A 15,763-nucleotide genomic window follows, 5' to 3' on the forward strand; every position below is an offset into this window, starting at 1 on the left:
AGCTCTTGCTGATAATCCAGGGGGATTATCATACTGTGAATGATGTCAAAAATGTGAAATATCCTTGAGTACCGGAACAACGTGAAACCTCAATCCAATAATTTTCACCAGTAAAGCTGACCTTTGATTGGAAACTCCCGGGCTTGAACCCCAGACATGTAGTATTTTGTCATGGGCCAACTGATTGGTCCAGGGTAAAACTGCAGCATACATAACATGTGAAGTGTGAATATCTGAAACATTCACCATTATGATCTGCGCCAACTTGTAAATTATATCCAGCTTTGAACAATATTTATTTATTTGACTGGTGTTTTACTCCATACTCAAGAATATTTCACTTATATGATTTCAGGGGGCCTCCGTGGCTCAGTTGGTTAGCACACTAGCATAGCGTAATGACCCAAGAGCCTCTCACCAATGCGGTTGCTGTGAGCTCATGCTGGCCTCCTCTCCGGCCGTACGTGGGAAGGTCTGCCAGCAACCTGTCGATGGTCGTAGTTTTCCACCGGGTTCTGCTCAGTTTCCTGCCCACCATAATGCTGGCCGCCGTCACATAAGTGAAATATTTTTGAATACGGTGTAAAACACCATATCAAATAAATAAATAAATATATGATATTATGGTGGGAGGAAATTGAGCATTGGTGAGAGGCTTCCGAGTCATTGCACCGTGCTGGCATGTTAACCCCCTCGGCTACGGAGACCCCGCTTGAACAATAAGAACATTCTTAAATTCTATGGATTTGACACTAAAAATTGGCATGCTCAAGTTTCTAATGGAATGATATATTTTTTTAATGAAATGTGCAAATCAGAATTTTCTCATCAGCTTGTGTTTTTTACATCGTACAAGTCTCTCAAAGTCTGCAGTTCAGGTAATAATGAACTTCCATCAGAGCTGTCGCTGGTGATGCATGTCAGTTTTCCCTCCAGTGCGTCAAACAGTTTCTTGCAGCTGTCTTTTTCTGCCTTGCTCATAAACCGCACAGAGAGAGCAAATCGATTCACCTGACGTAAAGAGTTCAATATGTCGAACACAAGTTCAGGGCTCTGCTCAACACCCAGCGAAAGAGCAGACATGAAGTCTCCAAGAAGCCCGAAGCTGATTTCAGCCTTGAAAATCTGCTGGAGTTTCTGTGGCCCGATGTAGAGCAGAAAAGCGCAGCGTTCCTGGTCCGTTTTGTAATAACGTCTCCAGTCTCGTACAAACTCCTGCCCATTTTTGGGAAGCCTGTCTGTGTCCTATATAGTGAGGAGAAGCACACACAATTATTATCACATGCCATGGGGAATAAAATTGTGTAGCAATGATTTTAGTACAACATTTGTACACCCACACTAAGGCTAATGGAACAAAATATTACAGTTAGGTCAGTATTTTGTAATATATACCTTATTGGAATTTCTTCTGATTTTTTTGGACATTTGGTATGCTCATTTCGGCGAATATACATGTAACTGTAACAGTAACACACAGCTCCTCTTTTCTCACATGCTTGGTTCACCTAATGAACCACATAATACTGTTCTGAAAAAACTCAGAAAATGTAATTTTTTCCTTTCGGCACTACTGATATATGTCCTAAAAATTAAAAGAATTACAGTAAATAAGATAAATATCATTAGTAGCAAACTCCTGAGAAATTTATTTTGATGATCTCAATACTGAAGTCCAAAAATAATAATTCTTACTAAAAATAATTCTTTATTTCAGACTGAATAGTTTTTTTTAGTTTTTTTTTTATTAATTTTATTCTACCATACAACGATTGGCCCTGCCCTCTTTCGTAATGGTATTCATGCACACAAACCTGTTTAATCTGATCTGTGTCTTGATTGGCTGACGGGGTGTGACCTGATTTTGACCTATTGGCTGTGCTGTTCCATGGTTGGTTGAAGGTAGTCGACACTTTATCCCCTTTGTCCAATGGCTTTAGGTGAGCAGCTAGCACAAGATCTCTGTTGGAGAAAATAAAACAAGGGGTGAATGTGACAGACTAATTATAATTTGCTGAATTGGGTGTCGAAAAGGTACCATAAATCGAAAAGTATAGTCTAAAGAAAACTGAAAGTATGGCCAGAAAATTTTTCATTTTGAGGCATATTTTTTAATAATTTCCTAATAGCCTCTATACAACCTGCAGACGGTCATGGGTTTCCCCACGTTCTGCCTGGTTTCCACCCATCATAACGCTAGCCGCAATGGTATTAGTGAAAATTACTTGAGTATTGTGTAAAACACCAATAAAATAAATAAATAACCCCCATATTTTATGCATTTACCTTTTTCCGTCAATGGTCAGAAGTGTTCGGAAATGACGTCATTGATGAAGCTACTCCTTTGGAAACTCAGGAGCTGCTTAATGCCACAATTCGGACTCTTCCCCCTGAACAAGGTTGTTTTGACAGCTGTCACCGTTAACAGCTACTTGATAGTCAGGGCCTTAGCCAGGAAAACTGCAGTTTAATGCCATTTTTATGCCCCAAGAAGAAAACAAAAGCTTTTCTGCACTTTTCTATGTTAGGCCACCTTGTATCCGGCGTACACCACATTACCTACAAACCCAGTGTTTCATGTATCGTTTAATTTCAACAAATGATAGGGACATGCACCATTATTTATCTGTTTATCAAATGTCCAGTTTTATCCAGGGTTTCCCATCAACTATCCACTTACTTGAAAGATGCATGAAATGCTTTGGTATTATTTTTTAATGTGCAGATTATTATGTGTAATAAGATATAACAGTACAAACAAATTTTTCAACTTTCACTTTGGGAGGTAAAAATGGCTTCAAAGTAGAGTTTTCTTTATGCCCCAGGGGTCAATCCAAAAATGAAGTAGCTTTGTAGCGGTGACGGGGCACTAAGCTGGCCTAAAGAAACCATGGATTATCTGTGTACCTGTCACCCTGCCTACACTAGCGACACGGTTCACTGGGCTCGTGGCACTTTGGGGATGTTCAGAGAGTTCCGAGCAAGATCAACAATGACGTGATTTCTGAAAAAATCCGACCACTGACGGAAACCGTGTAATATAGAGGGGTAATTAACACAAATACAAATACCCCCTAAAATGAAACCTTTATTAACAAAAATAAGGTGGCATAATTTTCTCATCTGGCATAGAAACATAATCTCTGTTTTATAGTTCCTTTTCATGTATTCGTTAAGGAACATGGCTGAAGATTGACTTATTTTTGACTGGGTTACCTCTCCTTGTAGTGTGTACTACAGAAGATGTTCAGTGAACTTCACATGTCAGGCTGACATGGTACAGTGTTGAAATTATACAGCCTACCGTGTAATTTTAGTTAGACCATATAGATCATTGGGAAGTGCGAGTATTTTGTAATACATGGCCGATAGAAAGGAATATATTGTATCTGGGTTATCTGCCTCCAGTATGTCATCTTGTCCACCACAAGCGAACATTGCATTATGGGAATAACAGTGCTGCCTCATTTACACGTTATCTTGTTGGGCCGACAGTTTAGACTGGTGATGGATTTTCCCTTGTAATTCTCATAATTGACATGATTCAGAAAATATAGCCCTAGTGCATTTAGTTTTGAATAAAATGCACCTCATTTTTCCATTTCGCTGAAAAAACTCGTGAATTTATTTTGGCAATACCGATATGTCACTTTATTTGAACAACATGATAAACTACAACTGTAGATCAAACCCTGAGTGTAGAATTTAAAAATTTTCAAGAGAAAAGAAAAAGACAAATGTTATTAATTAGTTTCTCACTTGAATTCCTCGTACGTGGCCACTTTATTTGTCACGGCTCGGATCTTGGCGTCATTCTCTCTCCAGTATCTTGCATCAGCTTCCACTGCCTGCATCAATTCTTTCTCCAGTTTGTTAAAATCGATTGATTCTCCGTCATCATGAGTAGCCATCTATGAGAGGAAAAAACAGAAACAGTGAACGGAATACGTAGAGTTCAACCTCACATGAACTTACAAAATACATACGTGTGAAGAGGGTAAGAGGCCCGGAGTGATCAGTAGCAAGAGTAGCTTCTTTCAAAAATCCATGGCGAGAAAAGAACACAGCCAAAGGCTTTATGTTATCATGATAATAGGAACCCGTCAAAAGTCTGGAACTTGACATCAAATGTTCATCAAGGTTTTATTTTCGTCAGATTTTTACTGACGTCAAGTGTTCCTTTCCAATCTCATCATGATGACGTCAAAACCATGAAGACATGGCACAACGATCCATTTTTGTCAATGTCAAGTAGGAGATGTTAAGTTTTGGGTGCCCAGGTGTTGTGAAAGACAAGGTGGTTTTGCTGGTTGCTGACCCACTTCTCACTTCTCAGGTTTTCGTTGTGAAACAGAGATTTTTCAATGAATTGACGTGATTACCATGGAGCATCAACCTAGTCTTTACAACAGCTGGATGCTGTTTTGGTAACATAGTTGAGGTTCATTGCAGTTCAAATAAACATCAGTCAGTTAATTTAAGTATCGATCAGTTCATTTAAGCATCTGCTTTTCACAATAAAACTCTATGAAGGGGGTCAATGACAAACGATTGAATCACTCTAAAATTTACAACTCCCATTATCATAATTACGAATTCAATGAATTCGCTACTTAACTACAGTGAGTGATTTCTGTTACCAAAGCCACGTTTTGGGATAGAAGGATTGAGTCTGTTGTACATTAGTGTATATATAATATCATACACATTACTCTGTCATTTTGTGACAAGCACGAACACTTAAACATGCAAGCATCTTGAATGATGAATACCTCGAAAACTGGACCCCAAACAATAGATAAGACTGAAAGTGTTACAATGAAATAATCAATGTCTACAAACCACGATGGTATTTCCGTCTTCTGTGAATTAGGTGGAAGCCTATTTAAAGTATAAACAGCAAGTATATAGCGTTATTTACATGTTTCAATTCAAAACAGCTTAACTTTACCCTATGAAAACATCACCCTTACTGGTTTCGTCCGAACTTGTCGTTTTAGCGTCCCTGTCAACGACAAGGGCGGTAACTCGTGCATGAACTTTGAAAGTACCACTTGGTTAGCGAAGAGCGACAAAGGGAAAATAAAATCATTCAAGATCAGACACATTATCAAGCAGTAAATTCATACACATCCGAGTAAATAAATCACACGAAATACATCTTGGAGAGTAACGTTTTAAGGCCGAAATAATTAAGAGTTCATTAAGAGTTAATTTTAATTAAGAGTTAATTTTTATGCTACATTTTCTGTTAAATTTTCAGTGTGCACATCTGCCCTCGGATACCGCGTATAAAATAAAATTTGTTGCATATAGGTGTGTAAACCACTATTTAATTCCTATAGCAGTTTGTGTTGTGTTAATGCAAAAGAATATCTGCATTAGTAATCTTTGTCCTGTTGCTCATTCAGTAGAGGGAAACACCTGCGGTGATAACCGTGGACTTGCAAGTTAATCGAGTCTCAGGCTGTCACACCAACCATACCTGCCAGAAAGGCAGGGTGCAACTTACATGCAAGTAGGGGAGTAAAAAGACATTTGTGAGCTTACTTTGACATCACAGACTTGCCACAAGCTGTAAAAACAATGAAGACAGCATGCAGGAAAAAATTCTTTCCCATAAACGCCCGACCCCGACAGCTATATGTACCTTCTGTAGAGGGAGGGAAAAGGAGCAGCCTACCATACCCCTATCAGCACGTACGCGGCACTCATTTGCCTTGTTCTAAAGCAAATGTCAGTCTAGTACTTATTTATTGTCTAGTAGTGTATATACTTTTCCCCACTGAAAATCCATGATAGTTTGTTTAAATGGATAATTTTTAAAGACTACCTGAATTCACAAAACTAATCAGAAAAGAGATCTCACACAGGAGTTTGTTGTTAAACATTTGTTAACTACCAGTACATATAGGCCTAACTTGCAGGCTAAAACTGCAGCATCTTGGCTTTCGGGTCGTTTAAACTACATATACAATACTCTGCACTCAAATATACAAAAATGTCAAGAATGATTCGTCTGTGGCCATTCCTTTGTTCACATACACGTAGGCCTAGTCAGTGTAGCCTACCCATTGCGTTCACCACATGGTTGTGAAGATCGTGCAAGCTAGAGAGATTGAAAATTTCAAGCCACAGCTCGGTCCCGCTGTAAACCAGCCAATCAGTATGCGCAATTTGAACCAATGGCAAACCAGTAATTCTAGCCAATGAACAAAGCGTGCGGTCGAATCCACAGCCAATCAGAGTAAAGCGCGCGCACCACTGTGCTCATACAAATAGCTGCTGAACGTCTGTCGGTTACATTCCACATTTCGAGTTTTCTACGAATAGAACGAGAAGGAAGTATTGATCAAAGATGGCCCGTACAAAGCAGACCGCTCGTAAATCTACTGGAGGAAAGGCTCCACGAAAGCAGCTCGCCACCAAGGCCGCCAGAAAGAGCGCCCCAGCCACCGGAGGTGTGAAGAAACCTCACAGATACAGGCCCGGAACAGTCGCTCTCCGTGAGATCCGTCGTTACCAGAAATCCACCGAGCTTCTCATCAGGAAACTACCCTTCCAGAGGTTAGTCCGTGAAATCGCCCAGGATTTCAAGACCGATCTGCGATTCCAGAGTTCTGCCGTCATGGCATTGCAAGAGGCCAGCGAATCTTACCTGGTCGGTCTGTTTGAGGACACCAACTTGTGCGCCATCCACGCCAAGAGAGTAACCATCATGCCCAAGGACATCCAGTTGGCCAGACGTATCCGCGGAGAAAGAGCTTAAGCTCCCTAACCAGCTAACCACAGCCACCAAAAACCTTCCCAACGGCCCTTTTCAGGGCCAACCACGTCCTATGAAAGAGTACTTTCTATCAAGCACCTTCTCGTAACAACCGACGATACCCGAAAATCGGTCCAGAGCCTGAACCGATATTCGGGGAAGATAACATTTTCGGTAGCCTAAGTTGCATTTACAAGTCAAAAGGCTTCAGGTGCATATATGGTTTGTAATGTAGGTCAATGCCCACTAGTCAGGAAAAAAAGTCCATAGTGATAGGCCTACTGGATTCTAACCCCGAAAAGCAACCTTCCATTAAGGTACGACCTGATTTTGAAAGACATACATTTTTAGTAGAGGTTATCACAACACTTAATACATGTGTTGTGTAAGTGCCTCTCAAGATGGCTAACTTGAAAACAGACTTTGAGGGTACTGGGCTAACTGCTGAGCAAACTTCTAAGTAACAAGTAGTCTCTTGGACCCCATTTATGTACAGCAGTTGGAATAAACAAGTTGTTTAATGTTACACTGATTAGAAAGGTTATCTATAGCTATGAAAAGAAACTTTGACTCCCCGAGTTGAAAAAGTCAACCTTTTCAGCAAATTAATACCAAATTATTGTACAACGTATTTCCCATGTGCAACAAGCATCATATATGCCCTCATGAATTTGATACGAGACCAGGAAGAAAGTTGAAAAAATCATGTGACCCATAGATGGCTGCAACTGCACATGTAATAAGTGTATAAAAACTTTACACAGTGACATAATGCCTTGACTCTAGAACACTGCGAAAGGGCCTTAGGTGTGGTATCCATGGGAGCCACCCATGCCCACATTGCAAGGACCTTCTTGTTGCTTGTTGTGTCAAACTTTTGCAATGTTGCATACGGGCAGACCTAGTATAACTGCCCAGAGAAGACCAGTACTTACACACTTTACACCTGAGGAACTCCTTCCTGACAGTGACATTGTAAATCAAAGCCTTAGGTCACTGTCAGTCGGCAGACTGTGTCCAGGAGACTCGTGGCTCACAGAATTAGGGCCAACTGAATCGACCATTCAGAGGGAGCTGTTTGAAGCGACGTGAATGACAACTTTTTGTTTTACCAGATGAAAGTCACTGTCTGTTCCGAGCTGATGGCAGACAGTGGGTTTACCGTCGAAGGGGTGAATGAACGGCTGCATCATGCATCCAGGAGGTAGTACCGTTTGGTTGTGGCAGTGTGATCGTGTGGAGAGGAACGGACACCACTGGTCATCATCTATGGGAAGCTCACAGCTCAACGTTACATAGATGAAATTCATGTTTTTATATAGACTGATTTTAAAAATAATCAACTTTTTGTATACTCAACCCATTGTTAACAAGGATGGAATTGTTATTTTCTCCCCTTGTTGTGTTGTTCACTTGTAAAATGATTTGAGGGCAGCTTTGTCCATTCTTACTCAAGACTTTCAATATCTAAAGTCACTGGTGTTTTCAATATATTAAATGTCAGTTATCCGGTTTTTTGCTGTGGCAAAATAAATCTATCGAACTCTTTGTAAAGTTTCTTTTGGTCGTCAGCTTATGTTCTGATATGGTAATAACACGTGATGTTAAGATCCAGTAAAAATGAAAATGGCACACAGGCCTATACATTTCGTTAATACTTTCGTGTGTGTGGTGCTGTGTACAAACCAGCAGAATCCTAAAGGAGGCCGATTTTCATCACTGTTAAACGCCCCATATTTATACTTTTTTCTTTACTTCCAACATGTAACGTCATTGGTCTTTTCTATATATTAAACTTCAGTCATCTTGTTTTTTGCTTTGGCAAAATAAATTTAGGACTCTTGGTAAAGTTTCTTTTGGCCGTCAAGTTTATATAACACTATATTGTTTAGAAATGCAAACCTTGAAACACCTCATTGCCATCAAGGCCTCAAAGAAAGCGAGTGGAAGGAAATGTGCAGTATTATGCTATGGGTTTCCTCGGTACTGAATGCCAAGTGAAATATTCTTTTCACGCTTCTTCTGCAGGAAAGTGTTTTCTGCATTAAAAATTTTGGTGTTTTTCACCGATAAGTCTGATCTTTCTGTTTCAGACACTTAAATGCCAAATTGCTGTTAAAAGTCTGCTGATAGGAACTGTCCAACCATTGAATTTGCAAGGGGCATTAAATATGGTTGAATATGTCGATGACATCTGGATTCTTTATTTCCCTAGTCTTGATCTGCTGTACAGGGGTAGGTCTGCCAACAATCTGCGGATAGTTGTGGGTCTCCCACGGGCCCTGCCAGGTGTGCCCCCACCCTACTGCTGGCTGCCACTGTACACAGGTGAATCCATCATGGTTATGGCATGTAGAGTGATTTATTTTCACTTCAATCTCCTTAAAACAACAGAAAACAAAAGCTTGCTGGTGGGATGTATGTTATAATATAATTCTGTCAAACCAGTCATGGGTCTATTTATGGCACATGTTATTCTGAGTACATACAGCCTAACTACAATTGAACGAACTGCTGCACCTGCACCCATAGTAATGAGGTTTTTCGTCTGGCTACAGGCAAAAGAAAAAAATCATCTAATGAAAAAAGCATGGATATATTTAGCTGTTACCTACACGTGTATCGGATCAAATTTTAGAGAAGTGAACTACAGAGGTACACGTATATGTATTAGCTTATTACAGACTTGTGTAACGGACTTCAAATTTAAGTGCTACATATTGATCTAATTCAACTTGAGCATATGTCAGAAGTAAAAACTACAACATTATACACATATTATTACAAATGACTGAAAGTTTTTGTATGTTAAATCAGTTGTTAACCATCTACAGTAACAACTAGTGTTATATTTACTGTACATCAAAATATTCACATGCCTAGTAAAGTTAATTATGTGCAAACTTGAACACTGAAAGTTACATTTTTATGCAAACATGAACACTGGTACATAATAGTATTTAACATGAACAGCACTTTTCTTCTTTACAAATATTCTTTAATCTGTACATATTTCATTGGTTCTTAGCACAATGCTATGATGTAGAACGCTTCCTCTACAAATTATGAGGCCATGGCTGTCATTTTGCATGTAGAATGGTATGAAACATCAAGGGGACCCAATCAGACCCCAAATCTTTCACCACTGCACTTAGCAAGGTATTGGACAACCCTCTTAACGACAGTCCAACAGCATAAGCTCTGCATATGTAATAAACTAATAATGCAAGTCATACAAACATAAGATGCATATGAATGTCTATCTGCATACATTGTTATGTGTATTATTTTTCACAGTGCTATACATTTCCTGGATCAGAACACACCTCAGTATCAATGAGCCTTAGGCCATCATCTTACATGGGTAGTTTTACCAGTGTAATACAGATCATTCAAAAAAAAACAATTCAACTGTCAAATTTATAGTACTTCTACATATTGTGTGAAATGGATCCAAAAGATCTATTTCTTAAAGAGATCAAGGGCCAAACAGAACATGTTATAGACACTTATGTTTATCTGGCAGCATAGTAAGTACACTGAGCGATGTAGGCCAGTAAGAGTAAAACCTGGCAGTGAATTCGTTATGTGGTACATTTAGACAGTCTTCTTCAAAATACACAGACCATAGTGTACATGTACAGGTCAACAAGGTCATGTGTGGTGTAAGTTTTCATACCCATAATGGTTGCCCAAATTAAACCTGAGGCCAAAAAAGTCCACTTTAAGATAAAACAAATTTATTCAAAAGTGTGTTGACATTAATTTTATGTGAAAATGTGTGATTTGATATTACTTCTGACTGAATCAAAGTTATTATTAAGTTGCACATTGACTCTAATACAAGATATGGCCTAAAATTTCTTGCTTTTTGCCCCTATTAGCACCCTGTATGTGACCCTGGTGAAATCTGGCTGATTACCCTCTGAAACACTAATACATGTCTGCTTATGGGTGTGAAACTTGGCAATAGATTAAAAGACGGTTCACATCCTTTACCCGCGAAAATATCAAATTCTTGAATTGACAACGAACAATTGGTGTCCATATGAAGTCTTCCAATCTCTCTACTTTTAAAGCATACTGTGGGTATGAGTGCTGTTTAACGTGAAAAGCATACAAGGATTTTCGACTTGACTCAAGCAGAGGCTACTATTGATCAGAGATCCCTCAACCGGGAGACGTTTTATGCACTTGACTACCGCATCGCCTTTCAGATGCCTCCTTACCCTTTCAGTCATCAAATAATCTGTGGAGACCTCAATCAGTGGAGGGAGGAAAATATCCATTTTTTTTTTACCCATGCTCTGAGATTCCTTCATTGACTTTTTAACAGATCTGTAAATCATCAATTTTTACCCCTTTATGCTTTAGTTTATATTTTTATCGTGGAAACAACCTATTCTGTAAATCTATCAGCTTTGTCTTTGGCTTGTTTGTATGTATATTGTGTAAATACAGATATTCATAAGCGTATGGTGTACTAGTGTCATGAAACATTTGTAAATCCATCAAAGATTTACTGAAAACATACTTCTGAATGTTGGAAATATTACACAGGTACCAATATCAAAATGGACGTCTTTTCTGACGATTTGTGAAAAAAAAAAAAAACTTCTTAATGTTGTCATGATTACAGTTTTAGCACTGCCTCACTGCAGCATCATGCTACAGACACTGGAGTTCACTGCACAAACACCAATGTCTAGGTCCAAAAAAAATGCCGAAAAGAAAAGTCTTGTGTGGACCCAGAATTTACTCTAATACCCGCTCTCATGGGAAAAATTAAGCTCGTTTAACTTGCGAATGACTTTGACGTCGCCCATGTGAACACAAAGTGGGGGGATTTAATTCGGTTCATTCGCCCCAGCCGGTGACGTTTAGTTTCAAGCTAGTTTCAGGGCTTGAGTGGGTTTGTCTGTACCGTGTGAACAGTAACCGAATTAAATGCCCCGGGTACGTGGAGGTCAGGATGATGTCGTCATTACCAGACGGGCTTAAATGTGACCATGTGAACAGGCAAATCCCTACACTGGTTTAAAACCGGCTTGGCTATATGGTAATGTGAACGTACGCATTTTTACAATTTTTACAAATTCTGGTCATGTGAATGAGCTATAAATGACCTAAAATTTCGTCCATGACGAAAAGTTTTCCACATTCTAACATATTCTATTAATTTTAGGAAGAGTTATGAGTTTTCATTGGAAGGTAGGATGATATCCTACTTCAACGATTCAGCACCAGACGCAACGTCTTATGACACTTATTCACCAGGATAAAGCACTTTTTGGGTCGAAATTTTAGGTAATTTAGGTCATCCTCACCATATCATTAGAAAAACATACTTCAGTCAAAGCTTACTTTATATAGCAAAATTAATTAATAACATCACTGATTACATGAATAACTTAGTAATAATAAAATAATTTTAACAATCTACATATATAAAAAGAACACATAATGGCAAACCTACCTACAGTTTATACAGCAGCAATAAATTTCAATTCTGACAATTTTATCATAATTACGAAAAGTTTAGTGTTCAGGATAAAATTGGCAACTTCCACCTAAGAATAGAGATCTGATGGACCAAACCACATATGGCTTGAGCACAAAACTTCCATGACTTCAGCAAAGTTACACCGCAAGAGAAAAAAAATTACTTCTGGTCAATTCCCATAAGTTTCTTTACACTCTTCAAAAATAAACTAGCGATTAAATACATTTAAGGCTATTGCGATACTTAAAAAAGAAAAAAAATTAATTACATACAATGCATACAGCCATACAATTGTTCTCACACAAACAATTGCTAATTATCATAATGCACAAACTTTATACATCAAGATTATAAAAAAGTAAAATGTTTTCAAAATTTGCAATCTACATCTCATCATTACACTCTGTTTTTGCTAAGCTATGTTCCGTTGATTTTGTGCTTCTTGTCACCAGAACTTGCACAGGGTTATTCAGCAATTCAGCACGCACAGCACAACAAGCATTTTACAAAACATCACTGCTATACCATTACTGCTCGAAACTAGTAGGGCTGCACCGAAGTGTCTCCCTTGCAGTCACTCTCCCATCTAAGTGATGTGTTTTTCGGAGCAAGCTGCGGTTAGGAGGACTTCTGAAAATGGCTAAATGCGAGTTTTGAAGTTAAATAACAACATAAATTAGTTGGAGGCCTATCTTCAAGACAGATTTTAATTTGGTATAGTGATTTGGAAAGAACAAACATTAAATATTTTTTAACCCATTTGGAAGAAATTTAAACATCCCCCAATGGAACATGCATACAGTAGAGCCACACCTCTGTGAACCCAAAAGGGCAAATACAAAGAACCACAAAATCAACTGAACACAGCCTAAGAATTAGTCTACCTCCAAATCTGTTTTTTCTTCATTTTTTTTTTTTTGTGTGTTAAGTTCTGTGGATTTGCATAATGGAATGTGCCAAAGATCTAGAAAGAGGCTACAAACAAACTTCTAAATCAAAGCTTGCCAAGAGTAAAGAAAGAGTAAAAAATTGTCACACAACACAATGAAAACCGTTGCAGGTTATATATGGAAAACATCTTATTAAGTTTGAAAATGAACACAATTTATAATTTTAAATACTAAATCTGATACAATAAACAACTGTTGCAAACACAATTATTGAAGCACTGGCTATGAAAATAGCTTTGGAACATATATTAATACGACATAAACCTTTAAAAAAAAAATTTAAAAAAAATATGCAACTTTATACACCTTCAAATAAAATCACAATAAATAATGACAACAACTTCCCAAATCATTGAGCAACCCAAACAAAAAAAAATATACAAGGTAATTTGGGAATAGCGCTGGAGCATGACAATTTAACTCATTTGTTTCAATATAAGGAAAGACTGGACTTCTTACAAAATGCTCTTTTGATTATGCATTTCTGGTTTCATAAAGTTCCTAGTAAAAACCTGTTCATCAGAACAAAACCACACAAGGGAGGCTAAATTATCTCCCCTTACTCATAAGGGTTGGGCGCAAAACAAACATGTTCATGTAGGTATATGAATGGTATGGTGTTTTTCAGTTGGGCTTAAGTTTCTGTATACTTTTCTCTTTACAAAAAGAAAATTGAATTTGAAGTAAATCTTTACTTGGCTGACCTAATTTCATTAAAATATCTAAATTTAGATATTTTTAATATCAAGCATAAGTGTTTCTGACATGCCAAGTTGATGGGCTTTGGTTGCCGATTGTTCTTGCAAGACTCCGTGACCATTTTGACAAAATTGTCTCACTAAAATCTCTTGTAATTTTTTATCAGAAATAAAAAGCGGGTTATAAAGTTTGTTCAAATTTTCCTGCACATCACTGTTTGATAGGCAAATTTTTTGTGAGCGAAAAATGCATTAAAATTGACAGTTCAAAAGAGTGTGACATATAACTGTATTTAATTGCAGAAATATTAGGAATTACCATGTACTTGACATATCCTACATGTATATGGAAATACAGTATATTAAACAGTCTGTTTTAGAATAAACTGACATTTACAGCACAATTGCAATTCCTCAATCCAATAGCACTGGAATTATGTCTTGCAGCCATAAGGGGAAATACAAGATTGCAAATAATCATAAAATTGATACAAAAATCATCACCTTACGATATTCCATCAGACTTTTAAGTTAAATGTAAAGAAAACTGCTTGGCAACTGACTGTTGGGTTGAGGGCTCTTAGAGGCGAGTTATCAATCACACATTTGGTAAGTTACATGTCATTACAAATGAATAGTGTGGTTTTCATTTTAGTCAAAACCAACATGTGGTTTCACAGACGAGTTGTGTGGTTTTCACTTTGGTCAAAACCAACATGTGGTTTCACAGACGAGTTGTGTGGTTTTCACTTTGGTCAAAACCAACATGTGGTTTCACAGACGAGTTGTGTGGTTTTCACTTTGGTCAAAACCAACATGTGGTTTCACAGACGAGTTGTGTGGTTTTCACTTTGGTCAAAACCAACATGTAGTTTCACAGACGAGTTGTGTGGTTTTCATTTTGGTCAAAACCAACAACGTCATCTGCATCATCGTCAATGATTTCTGCATAATACTGGTGTTCTTTCAGATACTTCTTGATGCTAAGCGGAATGGGTAAGCAGTCCACGTGGTCGCGGCGCACAATCTGCAAGATCGTGAAGCGGCACATGTGCATAAGTGAACGCATTGTTTTGAATCGGGACACAGGATACAACAGGTACATGGACACTGGCGGCATCCCAGGGCCTTGAGCACGAAGAAAATACCTGAACTGTCCATTTCGAGAGTTCTCCATGGCTTGGTCAATAAACTCCTTAATCGTGTTCTTCCCGTGAGATTCAGGCTGAGACCAAAAACTGAATTTACCTACAAAAGTGAAAAAGTACAAATTACATAACATTTTACATTTAGAGAAATTACTAGTAGTAGAATTCCATTGCAAGGAATGTTCCGAAGATTTGACCTAAAAAAGCACATTTGTACAGGCAAAAAAATGTCGTAAAACATTATTTTGGGAATTTGAATTTACAATCTCCAAGCAGTACATGTATATTATCCTACTTTCCAAACAAAACCTGAAAACACCTTATTGTGATCAACCAAACAATCAATCAGGTAAACAAGCAACTCAGTCATGGGGGGAAATTTTCAGTCTTAGCCTAGACAACACAGGCACAGAATGCTCACTTTTTGTATCAACGTGATTGGCTTGAAGTCTTCATTAACTAGCGGGGATGTGGCAGGAAGAAACATGCACTGGTAATTATTTGTTCATTCATTAACTTTGCTGATTATTGTTTAATGCCACACATTAGAATTTTTCATTTATATGATGGCAGGTTTTATAGGTGGAGAAAACCAAAGAGCCGAACTCGGGTCAGATACAAACAGTTGGCTTAGTGGTAAGATCTGGAAAATGGAGCACTGAATCTCTTTTTGCTAAGGCTTACAACATTTATCTGTT

At 38.2% G+C, this 15,763-nt stretch overlaps 3 protein-coding genes across 5 annotated transcripts in view; 1 reads left to right on the top strand and 2 right to left on the bottom strand.

Moving 5' to 3' along the window:
- Window positions 1–754: 754 nt before the first annotated feature.
- Window positions 755–5,017, bottom strand: LOC135464829 (coiled-coil domain-containing protein 103-like). The gene is made up of 4 exons (XM_064742396.1): window positions 4,974–5,017; window positions 3,760–3,911; window positions 1,811–1,962; window positions 755–1,238 (listed from the first exon to the last, which is right to left on the bottom strand). The coding sequence occupies exons 2-4, from the start codon at window positions 3,909–3,911 to the stop codon at window positions 829–831; spliced, it is 714 nt and encodes a 237-aa protein (XP_064598466.1). The 5' UTR covers window positions 4,974–5,017; the 3' UTR covers window positions 755–828.
- Window positions 5,018–6,314: 1,297 nt separating this feature from the next.
- On the top strand, window positions 6,315–6,893 carry LOC135464344 (histone H3). Its single transcript, XM_064741769.1, has one exon. The coding sequence runs from the start codon at window positions 6,359–6,361 to the stop codon at window positions 6,767–6,769; it is 411 nt and encodes a 136-aa protein (XP_064597839.1). The 5' UTR covers window positions 6,315–6,358; the 3' UTR covers window positions 6,770–6,893.
- Window positions 6,894–10,927: 4,034 nt separating this feature from the next.
- LOC135464623 (uncharacterized) overlaps window positions 10,928–15,763 on the bottom strand; it is a 39,765-nt gene continuing 34,929 nt past the window's right edge. For all 3 annotated transcript variants that reach the window (XM_064742077.1, XM_064742079.1, XM_064742078.1), the window contains exon 6: window positions 10,928–15,165. In XM_064742077.1, the coding sequence (XP_064598147.1) occupies window positions 14,792–15,165 (374 nt within the window). In that variant the 3' untranslated portion in view covers window positions 10,928–14,791. The remainder of the gene's footprint in view (window positions 15,166–15,763) is intronic.

This window comes from Liolophura sinensis, chromosome 4 (genome assembly GCF_032854445.1).
Source record: "Liolophura sinensis isolate JHLJ2023 chromosome 4, CUHK_Ljap_v2, whole genome shotgun sequence".
In the NCBI taxonomy this organism is placed as follows: Eukaryota; Metazoa; Mollusca; class Polyplacophora; order Chitonida; family Chitonidae; genus Liolophura; species Liolophura sinensis.

Bases quoted from the DNA above. Each gene is read 5' to 3' on its own strand.
- LOC135464344 (XM_064741769.1), top strand. From the start codon at position 6,359: ATGGCCCGTACAAAGCAGACCGCTCGTAAATCTACTGGAGGAAAGGCT.
- LOC135464829 (XM_064742396.1), bottom strand. From the start codon at position 3,911: ATGGCTACTCATGATGACGGAGAATCAATCGATTTTAACAAACTGGAG. The intron at 1,963-3,759 runs GTGAGAAACTAA...TTTCTCCAACAG, and splicing joins GCCACGTACGAGGAATTCAA to AGATCTTGTGCTAGCTGCTC. The intron at 1,239-1,810 runs GTGTGCATGAAT...TATAGGACACAG, and splicing joins AGATCAGATTAAACAGGTTT to ACAGGCTTCCCAAAAATGGG.